Source organism: Rattus rattus, chromosome 9 (genome assembly GCF_011064425.1).
Source record: "Rattus rattus isolate New Zealand chromosome 9, Rrattus_CSIRO_v1, whole genome shotgun sequence".
Lineage (NCBI taxonomy): Eukaryota > Metazoa > Chordata > Mammalia > Rodentia > Muridae > Rattus > Rattus rattus.
Window position 1 is genome coordinate 39282862 of NC_046162.1, and position 27383 is coordinate 39310244.

Here is a 27383-nt window from a genome sequence, read left to right on the forward strand (position 1 = left end):
TCCAGCTTTTCCCTAATTTGACCACAGGGGTCAGCAGCTTCTGTTTATTGGTTGGGTGCACATATCTACATCTGATTCTTTGTTGGGTCTTTTGGAGGGCAGTCATGATAGGTCCCTTTCTGTGAACTCCCCATAGTTTCAATAATGGTGTCAGGTCTTGGGGCCTCTCCTTTGGCTAGATCCCACTTTGGGCCTATCACTGGAACTTCTTTCTGGAAAGACTTTTATCAGGAATTCAAGGCCCATCCTTAAATATAGTAAAAGCAATATACATCAAACCAGTAGCTAATACCAAATAAATGAGAGAAACTTTAAGCAATCCCACTAAAATCAGGGACTTGACAAGGCTACCCACTCTCTTCCTACTTATTCAATATACTATTGGAAGTCATAGCCAGAGCAATCAGACAATGAAAGGAGGTCAAAGGGATACAAATCGGAAGGGAAGAAGTTAAAATGTCACTATTTGCAGATGATATGATAGTATACTTAAGTGACCCGAAAAGTTCCACCAGAGAATGACTAGACCTTATAAACAACTTCAGCAAAGCGTTGGAGTATAAATTTAACTCAAATAAATCAGTATCTACTCTACTCAAAAGATAAACTGGCTGAGAAAGAAATTAGGGAAATGACACCCTTCATAATAGTCACAAATAATAAAAAATACCTTGGTGTGACTCTAACCAAGCAAGTGAACGATCTGTGTGACAAGAACTTCAAGTCTCTGAAGAAAGAAATTGAAGATATCAGAAGATGGAAAGATCTCCCAGACTCATGGATTGGCATAATTAATGTATTAAAAATGGTCATTTTTCCAAAAGCAATCTACAGATTCAATGCAATCCCCATCAAAATTCCAACTCAATTGTTTAAAGAGATAGAAAGAGCAATTTGCAAATTCATTGGAATAACAAAAAACACAGGATAGCGAAATCTATACTCAACAATGAAAGAACTTCTGAGGGGGATCACCATCCCTGACTTCAAGCAGTATTACAGAGCAATAGTCATAAAAACTGTAAGGCATTGGTACAGAGACTGGCAGATAGATCAGTGGAGTAGAATTAAAGACCCAGAAATGAACCCACACAACGATGTTCACTTGATTTTTGACAAAGGAGCCAAAACCATCCCATGGAAAAAAGATGGCATTTTCAGCAAATGGTGCTGGTTCAATTGGAGGTCAGCATGTAGAAGAATGCAAATTGATCCATTCTTATTGCCCTGTACACAGCTTAAGTCCAAGTGGATCAAGGTCCTCCACATGAAACCAGATACACTCAAACTAAAAGAAGAAAAAATGGGGAAGAGTCTTGAACACATGGGCACTGGGGAAAATTTCCAGAACAGAACACCAATGGCTCTAAGATCAAAAATTGACAAATGGGATCTCATAAAGCTGCAAAGTTTCTGTAACACAAAAGACACTGTCATTAGGGCAAAATGGCTACCAAAAGATGGGGAAAAGACCTTTACCTATCTTACAACTGATAGAGGGCTATTATCCAAAATGTACAATGAACTCATGAAGTTATTCTCTAGACAGCCAAATAACCCTATTAAAAATGTGGAACAGATCTAAACAAAGAATTCACATCTGAGGAATATAGAATGGCTGAGAAGCACCTAAAGAAATGTTCAACATCCTTAGTCATCAGGAAATGCAAATCAAAACAACCCTGAGATTCCACCTCACACATGTCAGAATGGCTAAGATCAAAAACTCAGGTGACAACAGATGCTGATGAGGATGTGGAGAAAGAGAAACACTCCTCCATTGTTGGTCGGATTGCAAAATGGTACAACCTCTCTAGATATCAATCTGGAGGTTCCTCAGAAAATTGAACATTGCACTACCCTGAGGACCAAGCTATACCTCTCCTGGGCATATACCCAAAAGATTTTCTAACATACAACAAAGACACATGCTCCACTATGTTTATAACAGCCTTATTTATAATAACCAGAATCTGGAAAGAACCCAGATGCCCTTCAACAGAGGAATGGATACAGGAAATGTGGTACATCTACACAATGGAGTACTACTCAGCTATCAAAAACAATGAATTCATGAAATTCATAGGCAAATGGATGGAACTAGATAATATCATCCTGAGTGAGGTAACCCAATTACAGGAAAAAAAAACACTTGGTATGCACTCATTGATCAGTGAATATTAGTTCAAAAGCTCAAACTACCCAAGATGCAATCCACAGACCACAAGAAGCTCAAGAATAAGGATGACCAAAATGCAGATGCTTCCAATCCTTCTTAAAAGGAGAAACAAAAATATACATAAGAGAGGATACAGAGGTTAAGTTTAGAGGAGAGACTGAAGAATTGGCCATTCAGAGGCTGTCCCACATGTGGCCCATATATACACAGCCTCAAAAACTAGATAAGATTGGTGAAACTAAGAAGTGTATGCTGACAGGAACTGAATGTAGATCTCTCCTGAGAGAAAGAAACAGATCATGTCAAATACAAAAGTGAATGCTAGCAGCAACCACTGAGCTGAGAGCAGGACCCCCTTTGGAGGAATAAGAGAAAGGATTGAAAGAGCTGGAGGGACTTGCAAACCCATATGAACAACAATGCCAACCAACCAGAGCTTCCAGAGACTAAACCACTACCCATAGACTATACCTGGACTGTCCCATGGCTCCAACCCCATATGTAGCAGAGCATAGCCTTGTTGGGGATGAAGGGGAAGCACTTGGTCTTGCCAAGATTGGACCCTCAGAGCAGGGGAATTGCGAGAGGCGGTAGGGGGTGTACACGGGGGCGGGGAACACCCTTATGGAGGAGGGGGAGGTGTTAGGGGGCTTATGGACAGGAAACTGGGAAAGGAATAACATTTAAAATGTAAATAAAGAAATATATCCAATTAAGAAAGTCAAAACAAACAAAAAGAAGAGTGAGATAAGTAAGTTACATAATGCATGTCACAATTCCCAGAGCTCTCCCTGCTGCTTGTGAGGGGATGCAGTGGATGCTACAGGCCAAAGGTCCAAACACAGAGGTTACTCAGGAAGGTGAGAGAAAAGGGAGAGCAGGGGCCTATGAGGAGAATGTGCTCAACATTTGGTATTTACAAGTGCAGACCTTAAGGCATAAAGAAAATGATGTAAGAGGTGTGAGAGGGTATTTGCATTCGTGGAGATTGTGCCTTGCTCTCTTGGTTGCTTCTGTTTCCTCTCTACATTTTAGGAACTGGTTACTAGCTGAAGTGTGGGAGAAGCTGAGTCATGACATGGGGTAGATTGGGGGTGTGATGTGTGGTAAGAAAGCCCAACATGATCTTCACTGACAACAAAACTTTTATTTTTTGCCTCGTTTTGTACTGTTTTTTTTTTTTTGCCACTTTTTTCTCTTCTTTCAGCCTTTGGGGAAATGGACTCAAAGGAAACCTTTCTCTGTGCCTTGCCAATTTCCCTCTGGCAATATGAACAAGGAAATCTTTGGAGTCATGAGATTTACAAATGCATAAGGCAGAACACATGGACAAAGGAGATTGTGTTGGTGTGGTTTGTAAAGGACATAGCTGTAGCAGGGCATTCAAGCACCCTGGGCAGTCAGATGTTTACAGTGAGGGCCCATGCAGAGACCAGATATGTAGCTCAGTTAGCATGTGTAGATCTAATGTGGTAGTAAATGTCTGTCTTCCTATCACTGGAGAGGTGGAGGCAGGGAGTCGACCAGCTCCATAATGAATTCAAAACTAGCTCAGCACACATGAGACCCTCCCTCAAAAAAGGGGGAGAATAGAGAGATAGCTCAATAGTTAAGAGTATTTACTTCTCTTGCAAAAGGCTTGTGTTCAACTCCCACCACCCATATAGTAGTCCCCAATGGTGTATAGCTCCAGTTGCAAGGGATTTGATGCCCTCTTCTGGTCCCTGCATCTTCCCCCTACAAAAATGGATGAAGATGGCATTTGTGACAATCTGCGTGTTGCAAATATTTTTATTGCCTTGTAGGCCAGCTACACTTGGAACTTCCTGTGTAACTCACAGTTTTCTTGGATAAGACTGTTCATTGCCCAGCACAGAAATGGTGTCACAGAGGACTTTCTATACACATGAATATTACACGTTAGTTATTGGCTGCACCTGATATTTTAGTTTAAACACAGAAGGAAAAGAACTAGTTGTAAAATTAAGAGAAAATATGAAATAAGAAGAGTGGAGTGAAATATTTTCTAAGCCTACATTTACAGAGTGAAATTTGTACAAATGAGAGCATCACATGTGTGGTGGTGGTATCAGTCTTTTTCTTATAAGTAGTAATAGAACAATCTGTAATTGATTCTTAAGGTTAAAGACCTATTGGATGTGCAAGAAACCAAAAAATCCAGGACAAATGGAAAGAAAAACATAAACAACATGTCTAATAAGAATGTGTAAGCAGTAGAAAGATACAGGAAAACACTTTGTAAGTGTAAAAAATATCCATCTCAAGAAAAATGAAGCCCACTTTCCACCCATTCCTCTACAGGCAAATAACAATAAGGAATCTACAGGATGAATAAAATGTAAAAATCATTTTTCTTAAGTCTACTATATTATCAAAAAAAAACCCTGTCTCATTGAAAAATGTATCAGTACTAAAAATGGTTCAGTGTAACATGAAAAGATTTATCTAGAATTGATTGGGTCAACCCAGTAAATGATATCAAAGACTAAATTTGCAGTGAAACTTCATGGAAGCTTAATATTGTCTTTAGGTAAAAGAACAAAAGAAAAAACAGACATTTGTATTAATAGATTCAAAACTAAATAAACTACCTAACAAACTAGGAATATGTTTGGGATAAAATATTTCAGTGGTTCCGTTTATAAGATGCTGATATGATGTTGCTACTTATTATAAAATAGTACAGACTCCAGTATACAGTAAATATTAAAGAGATTCATGCATTTTTCTCTTCTAATCCAAACTATATCTTCTTTAGATTGACAGAAACATTTTTGCAGCAGGTAAAGATTGCACTTCACCATCGATCCAACTTCTTGTCCAAGCTGGGACACAGTGAACGATTTTTTTTTTATTCCTACATCAAATGGAGCCGTGGCTTTCATAAACATGACTCTCCTACCTCAGTGATCATGCTAAACATTTGAACATTGTCTTCAGGAATATGTGACACAAGCCAAAACCTAGATTATACAATCCTTTGAAATATCATATTTATGATGTTCCTAGTATGTACATTTCACAGATTATTTCTGTGCTTCTGTGCAGATGTGCATGTTAAGAGTGTGTAATGAAATGAGTTTTTAAAAAACTTATCAGTTTCAGTTATGATGAAAATATGCTTTGAACATTAATTCTGACCTCTTTTAACTTCTACTGTGCAGTGAAAACATGAGTTCTAATAAAATGGAATCTCTTGTATGTCATGCGTTTATTTAATTGTGGACAGAGACCAGGTTTTCCCAGAAGGATTCTGAAAGAATGCCTATGAGGTCCAATCTTGCACAGGCAGCCAGAGCATTTAAGACCTTAAAGGCCTTCCATAGATGCCAAAATGATATTTTCTTTCCTCCTGACTCTTCAATGTTAAATAAGAATTATGTGAGGCAAAAAATCAACTTTCTTACAAATTCACAGTGAGCAAACAGTTTCCAAAATGTGCTGAGTATCACAGGTTTTAGAAGCCAGGATTTGTTTTTGGATACACAGATTACATAGCTTAATACCCTGGATACTGACACTGTATTTAAAAGTTATTCATGGAGGCAGAGTTGTGACTTTCTACCTGCTATTCTAGGTGTCCCATCTTTCTATATATTTTTGGGGAGGTTCATTTTCTGTTCTTATTTAATATTCCATTGTTGAGGAGAAACCCTAGGAAAATTAGATGTGTATCTCTAATATACAGTCGCTTATGATGTAGTTAAATTTTGTTAGAGTTAAATTTACAAGAACACAGGCAGTCCACACATTGAGTCACCTGGAGGAAAAGCTTGCCATGGTCCTCTTATTAAAGAGCTCAGGTGGATGGAGGATGGAATTCTGGCTTGGTCACTGCACAGCCCCTTAGCTGACAAAGGAGTGTGGCAGTCAAGGAGCTACTGAAGTGAAGCCGGATTCTCTGATGAGTTTGCTATAGCAGTGGTGCCCTTGCTGGTGAGTTATGCATTGGGATTACTGGGTAAAGTGCGTTGTTCTACCTGTAACCCATACTCTTGAATTGAATCAACTCCTGGAGAGATGCACATTGCAGTTATCGCTTTAAAAAAATATGTGCAAGATCAACATGTATGAACGCTGTCCATTGCTATTCTTGAGCATAGAACCCTTCTTACAAGGAGAAAGGGACTGGGGCTCTTCCAGTTCCAGGGACAAGATTGCCATCAAATATGCCATTTGTCAACATATTTAGAATATTTCTGATTTGAAAATTGTGTTTTAATTTATTAATCACAGAGATGTGATATGATAATTTGACACACATGTACAGTGCATAGTGTGCATGGATGAGCATCAGGCTAGTGGACATCTTTTACACTGATTCTAAGTGACCCTTATACTGACTCTCATTGGGTAATAGATGTGATTGTGACGGGGATTCACAGGAGTAAGGAGTTCAAGTGTGTCCACTGCTCTGGGCTGCCACAGCACACTCTGTCCTCCAAAGGGAAGCATCCGCATCTAAAACACATTGTGTTTGCGATGTCCTGGGAGGTTTTCAGAATCAGGGCTATTGCTGCTGCTGCTGCTGCTGCTGCTATAGTCTGTTTTGTCTTCAGAAAAAAAAAACTAGAGAAACCAGACTAGGTGGTTTCCAACATATTGAATAAAAGCAAAAGTTGTGCTCTAACTATAATGAAGAGAAAGGAAAATTTACTTTTCCTATTTCAAAGTATTTAAAACTGACTTTAACACCTGTAAGGATTCAGCAGACATTGACCAATGCTTCTAATGATGAGAAGCGAAGACAGGACTGGTTTCAGTGGCCCAGTCCCTATCCCAGCTCTCAGGAAATTCGGGATAGGATTAGAGTTGATAACATCTGAGCTACTAAACAAGATGAGTGAGACTAAGCCTCAAAATCCAATTACTAAGGCTAAAACTCAGGGCACAGTGCATGCCAAGGTCAGGCATTTGATCCCAGTAACACATGCACAGGCACCGGCATAGGCACACACATATGCACATGCACAGGCACCATTTAAATCAGCAGGCAATGCCACACTTTCAACAGTGGCTACTAACAGGGTCCTGATAACATCTGACACTGGGGGTAATTGAGGAACAAACAGAAAGTGTGGACAGTCTGGCATTTTATTGACTTAAGGAATAATGGGGAAGTGTGGGTTAACTGAGGTCTTTACATGAAAGGTGATAATCATTTCCTACCTTGCACTATTAATTTCTGCTTAATTCTCCATCTTAAGAAATATTTCGAGAATTTGAAAAATGTTGCCTACTCCTCTCCTCATTTAAAGTAGTCTACTTGCTATAGACAACAGCTGAGTAATATGTGTATAATGTAATAAAATGCCTAGTATGATTTCATATGCTATTCTTTTGCATTATTTAATCCTGATGAGGGTGTATTGCATATTCTTAATTTTTACATTGTTCAATGATCTCAGTATTTTATTCATTTCATGGGCTCATTCTGTGTTTTGATTTCCTAAGACTCCGCTGTTCATATTAGGTTCATATGGATAACAGAACAGAGTGAGTGAAAGCTGTCAAGAAAGAAACCCAACTCCAGTCTCTCACCAGAAAGGATCTGCAGCAGGTGTAGAAAATTTGCTGAGAATTACATAATTGCTTATTTTATGACTATTTAAATTTCATTCTGTGATCTCAAAAATGTCTACTTTTATTTCCTCAGTTATAATTTATAAACAACATTGACTCAAAAGAGAGATGGATGACTTCATCCATGTATAAATGGTAAGGACAGAGAATCAAAATTGTGTTTCAAAGCTGAGTGTGTCAGGCATGAAGGGAAATAGAAAATCTAGCATTGATACACATGAAATAGCAGGTAAAGCAAAACTAAGAGTATTAAAAATAACAAAAAGTATGTATATAAACTTTTCTTCATATATATGAAAGCTTAATATACAGTGGAGAACAGAGATTGCCCTTATCAGGAAAACTATCCAATGTAATAGCTGTCATTTTCTCCTCAAGGACGGTTTTCACCAGGCCATGCCCTTTCCAGATTGTATCTCCTTTGCTATTTCCTTCTAAGCCATGGAGACAGGAAACCACAGCTGTGGGACAGACTTCACCTTGGTTGGTCTTTTCCAGTATGGACACATGGACACTTTCCTCTTCACAGTCATCGCCCTCCTCTTTGCAGTGGCTCTCATAGGCAACATCACACTGGTCCACCTCATCAGACTGGACCGAACACTCCACACCCCCATGTACTTCCTCCTCAGCCAGCTCTCCATCATCGACATGATATACATCTCCACCACTGTGCCCAAGATGGCAGCTAACTTCCTGTCAGACACCAAGACCATTTCCTTTCTGGGATGTGCCATCCAAACCTTTGTGTTTGTGACCCTGGGTGGGTCTGAAGCCCTCCTGCTGGGCTTCATGTCCTATGACAGGTACATAGCCATCTGCCGGCCCTTGCACTACCCTGTGCTCATGAGCAGGAAGATCTGCTGCTCCTTGGTCGCTGGTACCTGGAGCAGCAGCTCCATCAATGCTTTAGTGCACACAGTGTATGTATTTCAACTTCCATTCTGTGGATCTAGGATTGTTAACCACTTTTTCTGTGAGATTCCATCTCTCCTGCCACTGGTGTGTGAAGACACATCCCGATATGAGCATGGAGTCCTCATGAGTGGCCTTGTCATTCTGCTGATACCCTTCCTGGCCATCCTAGCTTCCTATGCTCAGGTGTTGGTTGTTGTATTCCGGATGGCTTCAGGGAAGGGACAGAGTAGAGCAGTGTCCACCTGCTCCTCCCACCTAACCGTAGCCAGCCTGTTCTATGCAACCACTCTCTCCACCTACACCCAGCCACACTCCATGCATTCTCCTGGGAGGGACAAAGTGGTGGCTGTCGTCTACTCTATCATCACCCCCGTTCTGAACCCTTTCATCTACAGCCTGAGGAACAAGGATGTCATGGGGGCCCTGAGGAGACATATGGGATGATGGTTATAGACCAAGAAAGTGGGTCTTTGAGTTGGCCTGTGGTGATGTAAAGGCTGGTCTTGGCAATTTCTGGTACGATTTCAGGATTGATATTCTGGTGGAAGCTCATCAGATTGTCTTGCTGATTGAACAAGAGCATGAACCTTTGCCCGCAAACCCCCCAAACCCCCGTGATACACTGACTTTCATTTGAATGTTGTCTATGAAGGAGATGGAAGGGCTTTGTCTCTTGACCTGGCATCTCTGGCTGCCTGTGTGCCTCTGGATTGGCTTTCCAGAAAACCTTCTGTCCTGATGCAAAGAACCGTGGATTCTCAGACTGTGGGAGTCAGTACAGGTGCCTGCTATCTCTTTCTCTAGACACTCTTTCTGCAGTTCATGAGTATAGATTATGTTTGCAGATATTTTACATGAATTGGGAATGTTTTCTGGTTTTATTTGCAGGTACAGTCATTATATAAGAGTATACTGTGAAGTGTTTTAAGGACAGTTCTAGAAGAAATATGGAAAGAGATAATTTAATGCTTGCTTTGATGCTTGTGTGACTATTACCACATGAGTAAGACTTCTAAGACCTCCTAAGCTGTTCAATGGTGTCATTCTGACTGCCTTTATTAATACCTTCCCAAATATTCTCTAATGGCTTTGCAATAAACATCATCAATGGATCTGTCTGACAGTATGCACTCTGTGTCTTTCCATGAATGATCTTATGTTGATTTTCTGCAGTCATACTAGTTTATGATAAGGACCTTTAGACAAAAAGACACAGAATGATTCTGCTTTCAAAATCCATAGACAATTTCTGTATTTTGTCCATGGCTAATATACAATAAGGGCCAACAGCAATAATGTTATTTCAAGGGAATTCCTTTTACATATAGTGACTATCCTGGAGCTACCTATGTGGACCAGAATAGCCTCAGACTACTTTGGGGAATAAAGTTTTATGCCAGCATGCACAGATTAAAAAACAATCTATTGTTTTTGTTAATTAAAATTTACAAATGATTGTGAGCCACCATGAAGATGCTGGGAATCAAACCTGGATCCTCTGGGGGGCAGTCAGTGGTCTTAGTGTTGATCCACCTTTCTAGAGACCCTGCATGCTTAAAATAGTTCAATCCTTGTCATGTAATCCAAGACCCAATTTAAAAAAAAAACTTGTGTTCACCTATGTACTGGTGTAAGTAACATGACAAGCAATTCTCAGTATTAATATCCATATGTTGTGGGGATAGAATGATGATCTTGCAGTTAATAGCACTGGCAGCTCATCCATAGCAATCGAGTTCAAATTCCAGCACTTTTGTAAGGTAGCTCACAACTGTCTGTGGCTCAAACTTCAGGGTATCTGAGACCTCTGGCCTCAAGGGGTGCTTATATGTATATATCCACATCTACACCCACACATTATTATTATTATTATTATTATTATTATTATTATTATTAACAACAATAATATATGATGTGTAATATTTTAGAGATTCCTTGTAATTGGTGTCAGTAGTTACAGTGATAATATTAAGGACAAATAGAAATACCTCTTCTTGGCACTAATGCAAATGAACTGAATCTGTTGTCAGTGTGTCATCCCATTACCCTATCTGGGCTGACTTGTCTGGCCTCAGTGAGAAGAGGATCCACCCTGCCCTGCTCAGACTTGATGGGCCAGGATGGGAGGATAGCCAAAGGGTTCCTAATCTGCACAGAGGAGAAGGGGGAAGGGGATGGTGTAAGAATTTTGTGAGTGGAAAACAGGAAGGGGAAGCAATGAGATGTAAATTGAATAAATAATTAATGGAAATAAAGAGTGTACTGCACAATTTTCATGTGCATATATGTGTGTACATAATTTACCTATATATCATACTATACTATATATGAATATGTAAATGTATGTGACAATAATTATCAATAAAAGGAAGCTATCAAATTGAACTTGGTGAATGTGGATAGAATTTGAAGGAAGAAATAGAAGAGCAAAATATTGTTACTGCATTTCACTTAAATATGTAGTATAATTTTAAACTGAAAGGAAACATAGCTAGAGATACCCTACAGAGGAGGAAAATTGTGCTCTCAAAAGACCTGGGCTATTTAATAGAAATCTAAGTGTCAGGCACAGGATACCTCCCAAATATTTGCTTAATTTTCTATTTCTGTGACACAGCACTCTGTCTGTCACTAGAGAGATAGCTCAGAGAATTATCTCTTCTTTCACAGGATCTGGGTTCAGTTTCCAGCACCAAATCACAGCACACAACTGCCTGAAACTTTATTTTGAGGGTATCTGACTCCTTCCTACCAATGCAAATAAAATAAAGTTATAAAATAAGAATTGCATCCTCTGTGAACAGCTTGCTTTTGCTGTTCTATTTTCCTGTCATTAATGTAATCCATAAACTCACTCTAAATTAAAAGGCTGAGGTTGTTAAGTATCTTCAATACTCTGACCTCATGTGTACTCCATTGCTGTGACTGAGGATGATCTGTCCCTATAGATCCTGCATTTGAATTCCTGGTTCCGAGTTTCAATGGTTTGGGAGGGGGAAGAGTTGGAACCTTTATGATACGGATCCTTAGTGATGTGTGTCACTAGGGTGGGCCTTGAGATTGTGGACATCACCCTTTCCTCCTACCCTCTGCTCTGCTTCCTGAGTTTAGCTGCAATGTGACCAGTCGGCTTCCTGTCTGAATCATCATGGTGTTCCTACCTGCTTTCATGTCCTTGACATCTTTGTGGCAGTATTCCTCTTTCTCAAGCTGCTTTCATCACAGTAGCTTATCACAGTATCAGGAAAAGAAATTAGAACAGAAATTGGTATCAAGTGGAAAAGCCATTGCTGTGAAAAAAACTGATCATATGATTCTTGGGACTCTGGGAGTGACTACTGGTTGGAGTAAAGAATTTAAGTCCTTAGGATAGAAAAGGTCCAGTGTGTTGGAAGCAGAAGTTAGTGCAACATTTGTTAGAAGCTGAAAAACAAGACATTTGATAGAAATGTGGTCAGTGGACACCAAGCTTATGACATTTCAGACTAGAACAAAACCTCTACCAGAAGTAGATAGACCCCAGCCATTCATGTGATATTTGGACCAATCATATGGCTTTATTATGCCCACGTCCTGAGAACTTGAATGATGTCAGAGGTAAAGATAGTGGAATAATTGGATTGGCAGAGGATAGATTGAGAGCGAGCTTAAAGTTTAGACAATGTACACACAAGGAAGCAGCTGTAGCTATTGGAGAGGTTAGTGCCATGAAACATGGTGCTTGGTACTGTGACAATGGGGAAAGCAACTTGATGTCAAAACCCTACGCATCAAAGGCTCCAATGTGTAAATATGCAAGTTTACATGAAACAAGAAAGGCTGGACTGAGTCTTTGCTCCTTGAGAGCAACCACCTAGTAGACATTTCCCTAGTCAGAACTGATGCATCTCTGGTCGCGTGGGAGAACCAGTGGGCAGACTCCTTGACAAGCTGGCGTCAGACTTTGGCAGAATTATCCACTCTATCTGAAGGCATGAAGGATGAAGGACTGGGGGTGGGGCATGGAGAGCAGCTGAGGTCAGGCAGTGTGTGGCGGGGTCCAAGTCCATGCAGGAAGCTGTGAAGGTGAAGCCTAGATTGCAGTGGAGACCCCAGGATGTTGAGGATGCAGGACTGTGGGACATCTGCTAAGGAAAACTGTGCACATGGTGAGGAGCAGCCCAAGGCAGAGTCTATGTGTGCTACAGGCAGCCAAGCTGGAGAAGTGGGGCTGCCTAAGCTTTTGGAATTTAGAGTCTTTCAAGTTCTAGATGCCAGGCATGGAACTACAGGGTTTAGATCTTGCTGTGGCTTGATCTTTGCCTTCTATGTCTTCATTCCTGATATTCCTTTATATATTGAAAATCTTAACAATTTGTTTATTCACTTGACATCCCAATCACTCCCTGACCTCCCATTTCCCTCCTCACACAGTTCCTCTCCCCATTCCTTCTCCCCTTCTCTGAGAAGTGGGAGCACCGGCTGAGTACCAATCCACTCTGATCCATCCCATCACTAACAAACTGGGCTCATCCTCTCCCACTGAGTTCATACAAGACAGCCCAATTAAGGAAATAGGATCCACAGACAGGCAACAGAGTCAGGGACTACCCCTTCTCTGTTTATTAGGAGACACACATGAAGACGCAGCACCCCATATACTACATATGTGTGGGAGGCATAGATCCAGTCCATGAATGCTTCAAGAAGGTTACAGACCACAAAATAGATTGGACCAGAAAAGAAGATCTCTTTGTATACTAATAAAAACAGTAAATTATCAGAATGCAGAAAGACTAATAAAAGTTGCAAGGGGAAAATGTCAAGTAACATATAAAGACAGACCTATCACAATTACAGCTGACTTCTCAGCAGAGACTCTATAAAGTCCAGAAGGAACCAGGAAGATGTTTCACAGGCTCATATACAACAGCTGTCTTCCCAGACTACTGTATCCAATAAAACGTTAGGTCTTACTTCAAAAACATGTTCTCAACAAAATTAGAAAGTCTAAGTGAAATGACGATTTTCTGGATAGATTCCACTTACCAAAGTTGAATAAAGACCAGACAAACTACCTAAATGGTCCTATAACCCCTAAGAAAACACAAGGAACCACTAAAATTTCCACAACAACAACAAAAATGCACAGGTCCAGATGGTTTTAGCATAGAATACTACCAGACTTTCAAAGAAGAGCTAATACCAACACTTCTTAATCTATTCCACAATAGAAACAGAAGAAATTTTTCACGAAACTCAGTTTATGAGGCCACAGTCACTGTGGTACATAAACTACACATAGACTTGGCAAATAAAGAGAATGTCAGACCAATTTCTCTTATGATCATTGATGCAAAAGTACTCAACAAAATACTCACAAACCAAATCCAAAAACACATTAAATGTGACATCCACCATGATCAAGTAGGCTTCTTCCCAGGGATGCAGGGATGGTTCAGTATATCAAATTCCATCAACTAAATCCACCATATAAACAAAGTGAAAGAGAAAAAACCCACATGACTATCTTATTAGATTCTGAAAAAGCCTTTGACAAACTCAACACCATTTTATCACAAGCCTTAGTGATATCAGGGATTCAATGTACATATATAAACACAACGAAGGCAATGTATAACAAGCCAATAACCAACATTGAATTATATAGAGGGAATTTTAAAGCAATTTTCCTAATATCAGAGACAAGACAAGGCTGTCCACTCTCTCACTATCTGTTCAATATGGTACTTGAAGTTCTAGCCAGAGCAAGTTCTAGTCTAACTATATCTAAGCAATTGAAAGACTTGCATGACAAGAAATTCAATTCTCTGAAGAAAGAAATTGAAGAAAATACAAGAAGGGGGAAGGTCTCCTATGCTCATGTATTAGTCTTGTTAACAGTAAAAAATGGCCATCTTATCAAAAGCAATCTACATATTAAATGCAATTCCCCTCAATACTCCAAGACAATTCTTCACAGACTTTAAAAGAGCAATCCTCAACTTTATATGAAAAAATAAAAAAGAAGATATTAAAAAACAGCCTATACAATAAAAGAACATCTGAAGGTATCACCATAACTGATTTCAGGCTGTACTACAGAGCAATAGTAATAAGAATCTGCATTCTATTGGAATAGATTCTAATTGAATTCAAATTGGATTTGAACTGAAGATCCAGACATAAGCCCACATACCAACAAACAAAAGATCCAAAACCCAAACACTGGAAAAAGAAAGCATCTTCAACAAATATTGCTGATCTAACTGGATTTCTGTATGTAGGATGCAAATAGATACGTATTTATCACCCCGTGCAAAACTCACATCCAACTGGATCAAAGACCTCAAAGTAAAACCAGATACACAAAATCTAATAGAACATAAATTGTGGAATATCCTTGAACTCATTGTTACAAGATGCAACGTTTTGGACAAAACACTTATAGCTCAGGCTCAGAGACCAACAATGAACAAATGGGATCTCATAAATATTTCTGCAAGGCAAAGGACACCATCAGTAGGACAAAATGGCAGCCTACAGAATGGGGAAAGATCTTCACCATCGCTACATCTAACTGAGGACTAATATCAACAATATATAAACAACTCAAGAATCTAGACACTGACAAATCAAATAACCCAATTAAAATGGGGTACAGATAATTCTCAACGGAGGATTCTCTAATGGACAAGAAGTCCTTAATGGCTCAGATAAAACCTCAGGAGATAGCACATGCTGAGAAGGATGTGGAGCAAAACACCACGTCATTGCTGGTGATATCTCAAACTTGTGCAACCAATAAGGAAATCAAGAAGGCGGTTTCTCAAAAATGTAGAAATAATTCTACCTCATGACCCAGGTATAATACTCCTGGGCATATGCCCAAAAGATTCTTTGAAATACCATAATGACGCCTTCTCCACCATTTTCATAGCAGTATTATTGGTAATAGCCAGAACTGGAAACAACCTTGATGCCCCTCAATTGAATAATGAATGAAGAAAATATGGTTCATTTACACAATGGAATGCTACTTAGCTATAAAAAAATGAGAATGTCATGAAATTTTCAGGCAAATGGATGGAACTAGAAAACTTCATCCTGAGTGAGGTAACCCAGAGCAAAAAGGAGATGCATGGTGTGTATTGACTTACATGTGGGTATTAATCATAAAGTGCAGGATACCCTTGGTATAGTCCACAAAGCTAAAGAACCTAAATAACAAGGAAGGCCCAACAATGGATGTTATAATCTCACACAGAAGTGGAAATGAGATAGTCATTGGAGGTGGATCCAAGTATAGATCTTGGTGAGAAAGAAGGGGATAGCAATGAGGAGGCATCAGGTGTGTGGAGAGAGGGCCAGGAGAGTTAATGGCAATAGTCAGCTGAGGGCGGCAGAACTATGTCTAGGATTTGCCAGAGACCTGGGTCGGGGGATGCTATAGGGAATCTATGAGGGTGACTCTAGTTGAGAGCGCTAGTATTGTTGACTATGGAGCCTGAAGTAGCATCTCCTGTAGTCAGGCAGGACTCTCAGTGGAGGGATGTTCAGGATACAGTCTCACCCACAAAACCTTTGATCCAAAATGTATCCTGCCTACAGGAGGTGCAGGAACAAAGATGGATTAGAGGCTGAGGGAATTGTCTACCAATAATTGGTCCAACTGAGACACATTCCATGAATAAGAACCAGTGTGTGAGAATATTAATCATACTCTGTTATGCTTGCAGGCAGGAGCCAAGTACAACAACCCTCTGTGAGGCTCTACCTAGTAGCTTATTGAAACAGATGAAGACATCCACAGTAAAACATTAAAAGCCCAGTAAATCTTGTGGAAGTGTTGGAGGAAAGATATATGAATCCGGAGGGCAAAGGAACTATGTAATAAGACCAAAAGAGTCAACAAACTTGGACACTTGGAGACTCCCAAAGACTGAACAAACAAGCAAAGAACATCTATGGGCTGGACCTAGACTCCCAACAAATGTAGAAAAATGCCCCTTGGTCTTCATGTAGGTCCCCTAAGAACTGGATAAGGTGTTGTATCTAACTCTGTTGCCTGCCTGAGCTTTCTTGTCTGACCCCATTAGGAGAGGATGTGCCCATTCTGTGAGTGACATGGTATATTAGGGTAGATTGACACCCAGGGCATGTGCCCCTTTCTCAGAGGAGAGCGGGAGAAGTAATGGGGAGAAGGGACTGTGTGAGAAGGGGAATTGAGGGTAAACTTTGATTGGGATGTAAAGTGAATAAATAAATACTTTTTAAAATCTTCAATATAAAAGGAAATATAATATATATTCTCCATCTAAAGGACAGGAATGAAGGTATAGTAAGGAGATATCAAGCCACAGCAAGGTCCAGAACCTGTAGTTTTCTGCCAGTCCATGTCTGGCATCTAAGACTTGAAATCCTCCATGTTCCAAACGCATAGGCAGCCCCACTGCTCCAGCTTGGCTGCCTGTAGCACACATAGACTCTGCCTTGGGCTGCTCCTCACCATGTGCACAGTTTTCCTTAGCAGATGTCCCACAGTCCTGCATCCCCAACATCCTGGGGTCTCCACTGCAATCTAGGCTTCACCTTCACACCTTCCTGCAGGGACTTGGACCCAGCCACACACTGCCTGACCTCAGCTGCTCTCCATGCCCCACACCCAGTTCTTCATCTTTCAGGCCTTCAGATAGAGTGGATAATTCTGCCAGAGTCTGATGCCAGCTTGGCAAGGAGCCTGCCCACTGGGTCTCCCACCTGACCAGAGACGCATCAGTTCTGACCCTGGGGAAGCATCTCCTACGTGGTTGCTGTCAAGGAGCAAAGACTCAGTCTAGCCTTTCTTGTTTCCTGTAAACTTGCATGTTTACACATTGGAGCCTTTGATGGGTAGGTAGGGTTTTGTCATCAAGTTGCTTTCTCCATTGTCACAGTACCAAGCACTAAGTTTCATTGCACTAACCTCTTCAACAACTACAGGTGCTTCCCTGTGTATACACTGTCTAAACTTTAAACTTGCTCTCACCCCTATACTCTGCCAAGCCAATTAGTCTACTATCCTTACATCTGACATCTCTCAAGATCTCAGGACATGGGTATAAAGAAGCAAGGTTCTTGGCTCAAATATCATGTGAATGGCTGGGTTCTATCTACTTCAAAGTTGTTTTCCTCTGACATGTCATAATCTAGGTGTCCACTGCCCACATTTCTCTCAATGTTCCTTACTCTGAGCTTCTAAGAAGTGGTACACTAAGTTTTGCTTCTAATACTCTGGAGATTTTCTGTCCTAAAGGACTAAATTCTCTATTCTAGCCATAAGTCACTTCTGTAATGATATGAAACACATTCATTTTAAAACAACATGGTCAGGTTTTTCCCAGCAATGGATTTGCCAGTTGGCACCAATTTCTGGACTAGGCTGTTTTTTGGTGCTGTGATAAACTACCTTGAAGAAAGCACCTTGAGAAACGTCCTTGGTTTGCAGTTCCAGAGGAAAAAGGCCAGAAAGATCATGAAGAGGTGGCAGTAGACATGGTGGATTGAAGAGGGAGACTTGTTCATCACATACTAGCTGCACTATAGAAGTAGACCACAGGACAAGAAGTCAGGCCAGGGTCCACAACCTCAAGACCCACTCTAGTAACCCATATCACTATGGCTCCATACCATGAAGGTTCAAAATCTTCCCAAACACTGTGGCCACTGGGGACTGAGGATTCAAATACAGGATCTGTACGAACAGATCATTCTCAAATCACAAAAATAGGGGGGCACATGAGGTAAGAGTATTGAAAACACTTAGCAACCTCAGTCTTTCAATTTAGAGTAAGTTTATGGATTACATTAACGGAAAAACTAAAACACCAAAAGCAAGCCATTTGTGGAGGATGAAATTGTTATTTTTTTTACTTTTATTTTATCTGTGTTGGTGTGAGTGTGCAAATATCTTTCAAGTAAAGTTACAGGCAATGGTGAGCTGTGATTTGATGCTGGATATTGAACCCAGATCCTTTGGAAGAATGGATAGTGCTGTTAACCACTGAGCCTTCTCTCTAGTGACAGACATGGTGTTTTCTCATAGAAATATAAAACTGAGACAGTTTGAGGGAGGTATCCTATGCCTGACACTTAGATTTCTATTAAATAACTCATGCCTTTTGCAAGCATGAGTTTTCTCCTCTGTAGGGTATCTGTGGCTCAGTTCCCTTTCGCTATAAAATTTTAATGTATTTTACTGTATTTCCCTTTATTCCCCCAAACTGCATCCACATTTCTCACATTCCATTTAATAGCCTCCTTTTGTTATTATTGTTACAGATGTATATGTATTCATATCTAGTATATAAAATATATAATAAGTTATATACACTCTTGTGTGCACACACAACAGGTGAAATACATTCTTTTTTCCATTTATTTATTCATTTTACATCCAGACTATCCCCCCTTTTTTGTTTCCCCCTCAAAAATCCCTTCAACATTTCCTTCTTTTCTCCAGAGAATGTGAGGGTTCCCTGGTTATCATCCTGGTGTACAAACTCTATGCAGGGCTAGGTGTTTCCTTTACCACTGAGGCAGGACAAGGCAGCCCAGATAGGGAAATGGAATGCCACAGGCAGGCAACAGATGAAACTCATTTTTATTAGTGCCAGAACAGGTGTTTCTATGTGTTGCTAAATTTATCACTCTAATTATTGGCACCAATTACAAATAAGCAACAAGGCATCTCTAAAATATTCCAGAACACTTATTATTATTATTTATGTATAAGTGTGGGTGTGGATCTGGATATATGCATGTAAGGGTTCCAGGAGGTCAGAGGCCTCCGATTCTCAGGAGTTGGAGCTACAGACAGGTGTGAGCTACCTTACAAGGGTGCTGGGGCTTGAACTCAAGTCCTCTGGAAGAGCAGCAGTGCTAGTAATGGCATGCCACCACTCTTGCCCTCAGAACATTTATATTTTAATACTGAGGATTACTCATCATGTTACTTACACCAGTACTTAGGTGCTTAGACATTTTCATTCATTGGTTCTTTGACTACATGACAATGATTCATTATTTTGAGAATGCAGGGGCCCTAGAAAGCTGGCTTAAGAGTTAAGAGTACTGAATGCTCCCACATGGGACCTGTGTTTGATTACCAGCATCCACATGGTGGCTCAAAAACATCTGTGATTCCAAATTACAACAAAAACAAAAGCTAGTAACTGTATTTAAAAATTCTGTGCATTCTGGAACACAACTTTAATCCTGACACTTGGTAGGTAGAGGGAAGTGAGCCTAAGTGAGTTTGAAGCCATCCTGGGACACATAGGGAGTCCAGGCTAGCCAAAACCACAAAAAATTCTATATTCATACATACACATATACATACATGCATGCACACACTCACGCACACATGCACATATAGATATAATCTTGATCTTAAAAAGATATTCAGAATGTTTATTGAAAAAACATTATTGCTCTCAGAATTTATTGTATATAAGCCATGAACAAAACACAGACATTGTCTTTGGATTTCTAGAGCAAAACAATTCCGGGTCTGTTTCTCTAAATGTCCTTATCACAAAAGTTAGCATGGGTGATCAACATAAATTGAAACAAGGTAGATCAACATAAAGGTGTTTATTGAGAAAGGGTGCATACTGACAGACAGATCCACTGATTATGTTTTTATGAAGTCAGTGAATTTTGGGGAAAGGTATTAAAAAAAGGGAGTCAGCAAGACATCTGTAAACAGCTTAGAAGAGCTTGGAAATCCCTTTTATTAGATATTTTATGTATTTACATTTTAAATGTTATCCCCTTTCCCAGTTTTCCCTCCAGAAAACCCCTATCACATTCTCCTCCCACTGCATTTATGAGAGTGCTCCCCTCCAACCCACACACTCCCACCTTACCACCCTGGCATTACCACACCTCGGGAAATTGTGCCTTCGCAGACCAATGGTCTCTGCTCGTATTGATACCAGATAATGTCATCCTGTGGTGTATATGTGAGTGGAGCCATTGGTTCCTCCATGTGTACTCTTTAGATGGTGTTTTAGTCCCTGGGAGCTATGAGGGGCCTGGTTGGTTGATATTGTTGTTCTTCCTATGGAGTTGAAAACCCCTTCAAGAGCTTGGAAATCTTATTGAGGTGACAATAGTCACACAAGCATCAAAGCAAGCATTAAATTGGCTCCCTCCCTATTTCAAAATTGTCATTAAACTGCGTCACATTATAAAAACAGACCAACATTCTTATATAACTGTTGTGCCTGTAAAGGAAAACCAATGAAATAGTCAGATTAATGTAAATTATATACACAGATACAGCTGTACTCATAAACAGTCAAAAGAGCTTCCAGAGCAAGAGGGAGGCAAGTGCAGACCAAGCACCTGTATTGACTTCCACAGTCAGAGAAGCATGGTTCCTCGTATCAGGGCAGAAGGCTCTGTGGAATGCCAAGCCATCATGACAGGTAGCCAGAGATGCCAGGTCCGGGGACAAAGACCTTCCATCTCCCGAGGAGCCAACATTAACATTACATCCATCAGCTCAGTGTGGCACTCTGTGGGCAGAGGTTCATGCTCATGTTCAGTCAGTGAGACAAGCTAATGAGCTTCCATCAGAATATCAATCCTGAAATCATCTGAGAGAGTGTCAAGACCAGCCTTTGCATCAGCTCACAGGGTCATCCAAAGTCTCATTTCAACATTTGTCATCCCATTTGTCTCCTCAGGGCTCCCATGACCTCCTTGTTCCTCAGGCTGTAGATGAACGGGTTCAGAACGGGGGTGATGATAGAGTAGAGCACAGCCACCACTTTGTCCCTCCCAGGAGAATGCAAGGAGTGTGGCTGGGTGTAGGTGTAGAGACCAGTGACATAGAACAGGCTGGCCACAGTCAGGTGGGAAGAGCAGGTGGACACTGCTCTACTCTGTCCCTTCCCTGAACCCATCTGGAATACAACAACCAACACCCGAGCATAGGAAGCTAGGATGGCCAGGAAGGGTATCAGCACAAGGACAAGGACACTCATGACAATCATATGCTCATATTGGGATGTGTCTTCACATACCAATGGCAGAAGAGATGGAATCTCACAGAAAAAGTGGTTAACAATCCTAGATCCACAGAATGGAAGTTGAAATACATACACTGTGTGCACTAAAGCATTGATGGAGCTGCTACTCCAGGCACCGGCGACCATGGAGCAGCAGATCTTCCTGCTCATGAGCACAGAATAGCGCAAGGGCTGGCAGATGGCTATGTACCTGTCATAGGACATGAAGCCCAACAGGAGGGCTTCACAGCCAGCAAGAGTCAAAAACATAAAGACTTGGATCAGACATCCTAGAAAGGAAATGGTCTTGGTGACTGACAGGAAGTTAACTGCCATCTTGGGCACAGTGGTGGAAATGTACATCATGTCAATGATGGAGACCTGGCTGAGGAGGAAGTACATGGGGGTGTGGAGTGTTCGGTCCAGCCTGATGAGATGGACCAGTGTGATGTTTCCTATGAGAGCCACTGCAAAGAGGAGGACAATGACTGTGAAGAGGATGGTGTCCATGTGTCCATACTGGAAAAGACCAACCAAGGTGAAGTCTGTCCCACAGCTGTGGTTTCCTGTCTCCATGGCTTAGAAGGAACCATCAAACCAGATAAAATCTGAGAAGGGCATGACCTGGTGAGGACTGTCCTTGAGGATACATTCCTTGGTTAGCTGTAGGGCACTCTCTTCTATCCTTGTTTTAGACTTTCATAATTAAAAAAAAAAGTTCTTTTAGATATTCTTATTTTTTCTAAAGTGGCAAAATGGATCATAGCTACACATTCTAATGTAAGACTTTTCTGTTTCAAAGGTTGCATGACGAATGAATGTACAAAATCATGGGATCCTCTGCTCTATCCCCTTCATTTCTCCTGGCCATTTCCCTTGATGTCTGCAAGCTCTTCTGAACTAGGTCTTCATAAATACCAACACTCTGGCCTCTTTCTAAGGGATTCATGTCACAATCACCTTTTTTTTTAAACCAGAGGAAGTTCTTGAAAAGGGTTTAGTTAAATGTTTTGACACAATTATGTGTAGGTCATGTTGGCTGTGTAACCAAGCATAAAATCACAATCTTGTTATCCTCCTGCCTTTGCCTCCCACATGTTAGGATTATGAGTGTGCATCATCACTCCCACTTTATGCAATACTGGATCAAACATAGGTTGCTGCAGGATAGATAAACACTCTTCTAGCTAAACTAAATCCTAGTCCTGCATAGATAACTTGAATAGAACATAGAATAAATTAACAACTTGACATTTGCCATGTAGCAAGTCAACACATTCTACCTCAATGGTAATTAAATTATAATGAAAATGAATTAAAAAAAAACTGTGAAGCAGCTTCTCACAGCACATTAAATGTCATGCTAAGCACATTTCAATGGCCAGGCCCCACAGCTCTAGGGTGGTGATCCAGCTCTATCTGCCTGTGAGGTCACAGCTAAGGCCAGCAGCATGAATTCTTCCACACATGGTTCTGTCCATTTGATGTTCAGTACTAATCAATCCCTGACCTTCAGAGATGATGAGGTAATTCAGCATTTTTCCTGACCATCACAGACTCAGCAAGGGGTCCACTATCAACCTAATGAGCAGCAGCTTGGAGATGTCCCCACTGCGGCGCTGCCTTTCCTCACAGCATCATGGGGCACACAGGTGTGCACTACTCAACAGCATGTTTAGTATGAATTTGAACACAGATGTGTCAGTCATTCCACCATGGAAAGGTTTAACCCTTTAAAGTAACTCATCAACGCACCCAGGATCTGAACAAATGGTGCAACTAGGGACATGGAAATAACAATTTTCTCCCATGAAAAGTTAAAGGAAAATGAGTCAACAGTAGAATTAAATGTACAATTATATTATACAAATTATATTATACAAATACTTTTTGTATATTAGAAATGCAATAGAATCTTGTGCATATCAGGAATATGATGGACTCTAATTGTGGAATAATCTTAGTTTGAAAAACTGAAGTCAAAACAAGACAGATGTATTTCCATACCCAAGAAGGAACCCTGTGACTCTGCCAGGTCTAGCTCCTTCAGGGGGAGATTTTGCTAGACTACCATACCTGTGCTCCCATGCCAGAACACTGAGACCCAGCCCAAAACCCTAAAACTGTGAGATGGTTACATTCTGGAGTGCCTGGGTAACTTGACTACACTCACTTTCACAATACACATGTTTTAAAAGCAATACCTCAAAATTATTCTAGCCTGGAATAAATCAAAATCAGAACATGAGCCAACAAGAAAAGGATGCAGTGTGCTGTACTAAGTGGTGCCAATCAGACGTACCTGAACCAGCAGGGTGGGAAGACTTGTGTCTTCTCACCAACTCTCACTCAGTTCTCTTCACTTCAGTGCTTCACTGGCTGCAGGTTACCTTGACAGCTGAAGAAATGAACTGGGGACCAACCTTCTGTTTCCCACCCACCTCAGCCTTGCACATAGCAGAGAACTATGGGCACTTTCCTCCAGATGTATAGGGACATGGGGTTTGTGTCATATCCTAGGATAACCCATTCAGTAATGACTGTGGTCTATACAGCCTCTTTGTTGTCAATAAATCTCTCTAGAAATTTTGCAGGGATCAGACCTGCAAAGGCTGACTGACTGACAGTTCACCCCCAATAAGAGACAGTGAGTAGATAGTACACTTATGCCTTCCTCAATGGCCTTTTAAATGAAATTATGGTGTTTGTGATCTTTTTTTTTTACCAAAGAGAGATTGAAAAGTAAAAGTGCTGTGATGTGCTCTTAGGAATGAATCCACTCGAGCCAGGTCATCTGATGTAGGAAGGCTACACTCCCACGGTCACCAATCTCAACTGTATTTTCAGAATTATGTCTACACTATGAATTTGGAAGTTGCTGCTTTCACCTTCTATAAACAGACCTTCAGTCAGCACTACAAATTTGAGTGGAAAGTAGATTTGAAATAAAAACACCGTCATCTTTTTTCTTTCTGGCAAACGCTTAGAATGTCTCAAAGGATCTGGCTACCTGATGAAGGTTTTTACTCTCATGGTTTCTGTCTCATTCCTTATGGGAAAACTAGTCTCTCATCCACAATTAATCACATTGTATAGAACATGTGTTTCATTAGATCTGGTGTCTGCATTCCATTTCAGAAAAGCATTTAAAATCGAGTTCAGAATCAATGCTCAAATTTTTGTTCAAATTAGTAGCAGCCACAATTCTTTAAGGTATTTTTGTGTTTCCTTTTTAAGGGATCCTACCTGTTTACCTATGTTGTCCTGTATTTCTTTAAGGTAGTTATTTATGTCCTTCTTAAAGTCCTATAAAATCATCATGAGTTATGATTTTAAATCAAAATCTTCCCCTTCCAGTGTGTTGAGGTATCCAGGGCTTCCTGTGATTGGGGGAACTGGGTTTTGATAATGTCAAATGGCCTTAATTTCTATTGCTTATGTTCTTGTCCTTGTCTCTCACAATCTGCTGTCACTAAAATGGCTTGACTCTCCTTTAAGCCTGTGTGTCATAACTCCTTGAGCCTGGGTTTTTTTCCAGTGGGATCTGGTACAGAGGGATGTGACACAGGGTCTGCTCCAGGCACAGGGAGAAACCAATATTTTTTTCTTATGTGAAAATTTTGAAAAAGTGTGTGAGTTCCTGGTTGCTGAGGCCATATGTATGGTGTCAGATCTGCTGACCATTCCTATTGCTCAAATGCCAACAAGTTCTGCTGAGGAAGGCTAAGAATGAGGACTCTGCTGTTTTCTTAAGTCAGTCTGGGAATCAGATTGAGTAACTGACTGAGAGGAATGTCATTTCCTTGACACAGACTCTCTGAGCATTTAGCCTTCGCTGGGAGCATGGCGTGAAGACCTGGGATGTATACTCCAGGGAAGAGGCTACAAACATGATCAAGAGCTTTCTTTCACTCAGCCTTCACTATACTCTACCATAAGATCTTTCCTTAGCTCGATGGGCCTATTATACCTTCCCACCCACTTCCTCATGCAACAGCATTATGGAAAAAGACTTTCCTTTTAATTACAGGTATTCATTTATTATGGTGCACATGACTTGGCTCATGTGTGGCAGTGAGAAGACAACTTGAATGGGAGTTTGCTGCTTTGTGTGCTGATGATTGAGTGTAAAGAATAAAGGTGCCAATGAACAATACACAACAAATAAAAAGACATTAAGGGTTTAACCATGGGTTAGGAAAGGCCTGACAGGGATATCCAAGGGATAGCTTTGAGGTGGCCTTTCATCTGTGTGATTAAAAAGAAGATACTGGAAATTTCTCTTGTTTAGGGAAGTTGATGTTTTTTCATTCCAGAGTGATCTTGGACACTTTAGAAGACAGAGAAAAAAAGGAATACTCTAAGAGAGGGTTACAACTATGGTCTTGTGTGCAAGGCTGAAGAGTGAGATCTCTGAGTACAAACACAGAACATGAAAGAGAAAAATAGGTGGTGAAAAGAGCTGAACACCCAGAAGTGCAGACCATCCTGAGACTGTAGCACAGACTACCACTTCTGCCCACCTCTGCCTTCATGCTTGGTCCAAGAGGAAACTGCATAGTGCCTCTGGACACAGGAATATAGCAACAGTCAGCTGCAGGTACCTGTGGTTTTGTTTGTGCCCGGAATTGAACGGAACCAGTCAAACAAGTCCCTGCACCCAAATCCCATGGGGTAGAGACCTTAACCCTCAGAAGTGAGGACACTCCTGAGAAAACAGAGAAGACTACCCTCTGCCCATATTCCAAACCCAAGAGGACATTGCCTAGTGCCTGCTGTGACCTCTGGGTACAGTGACCTAGGAGAAGTCAGGGGCAGGATCCTTCGGGTTCCTGCCTGTGCCGAGAGCTGAAAGACAATCACCAGGAGCACCTTCACACCTGAGAGCAGAATTAAGGCCAAATTCTCTGCTCCAAGTGACCTGCCTGGTGGACTCAGGACACACAGAGGCAGAAGTCCTCTGGGACAGAGTACTTCAGAAAAATTTCCCTTATCAATATTGACACAAATATAGTCAATAAAATCCTTGCAAACCAAATCCAAGAACACATTCAAGTGTTCATCCATCATTATCAAGTAGGCTTCATCCCAGGGATTCAGGGATGGTTCAATACATGGAAATCCATCAACATAATCCACTATATAAACAAACTCAAAGATAAAAACCACATGATTGTTTCATTAGATGCTGAGAAAGCATTTGACAAAATCAACACCGCTTCATGATAAAAGTACTGGAAAGATCAGGAATTCATGGCCCATCTTTAAACATAGTGAAAGCAATATACATCAAACCAGTAGCTAACATCAAATAAATGAGAAAAACTTGAAGCAATCCCTCTAAAATCGGGGACTAGTTTGCCCACTCTTTGCCTACTTATCAATACAGTATTTGAGGTCTTAGTCAGAGCATTCAGACAATGAAAGGAGGTCAAAGGGATACAAATTGGAAGAGAAGAAGTCAAAATATCACTATTTGCAGATGATATCATAGTATACTTAAGTTACCCCAAAAGTTCCACCAGAGAACTACTAAACCTTATAAACAACTTCAGCAAAGTGTGAGGGTATAAATTTAACTCAAATAAATCAGTATATACTCTACTCAAAAGATAAATAGGCTGAGAAAGAAATTAGGGAAATGA

At 40.6% G+C, this 27383-nt stretch overlaps 2 protein-coding genes across 2 annotated transcripts; one reads left to right on the forward strand and one right to left on the reverse strand.

The window, feature by feature from the left end:
- The first annotated feature begins 8224 nt into the window (after positions 1-8224).
- LOC116909905 (olfactory receptor 2AK2-like) lies at positions 8225-9145 on the forward strand. The gene has a single exon (XM_032913657.1). The coding sequence runs from the start codon at positions 8225-8227 to the stop codon at positions 9143-9145; it is 921 nt and encodes a 306-aa protein (XP_032769548.1).
- A 12248-nt stretch (positions 9146-21393) lies between these two features.
- On the reverse strand, positions 21394-22314 carry LOC116909869 (olfactory receptor 2AK2-like). Its single transcript, XM_032913600.1, has one exon. It carries the CDS (start codon positions 22312-22314, stop codon positions 21394-21396), a length of 921 nt encoding a protein of 306 aa, XP_032769491.1.
- Positions 22315-27383: the final 5069 nt, after the last annotated feature.

Bases quoted from the DNA above. Each gene is read 5' to 3' on its own strand.
- LOC116909869 (XM_032913600.1), bottom strand. From the start codon at position 22,314: ATGGAGACAGGAAACCACAGCTGTGGGACAGACTTCACCTTGGTTGGT.
- LOC116909905 (XM_032913657.1), top strand. From the start codon at position 8,225: ATGGAGACAGGAAACCACAGCTGTGGGACAGACTTCACCTTGGTTGGT.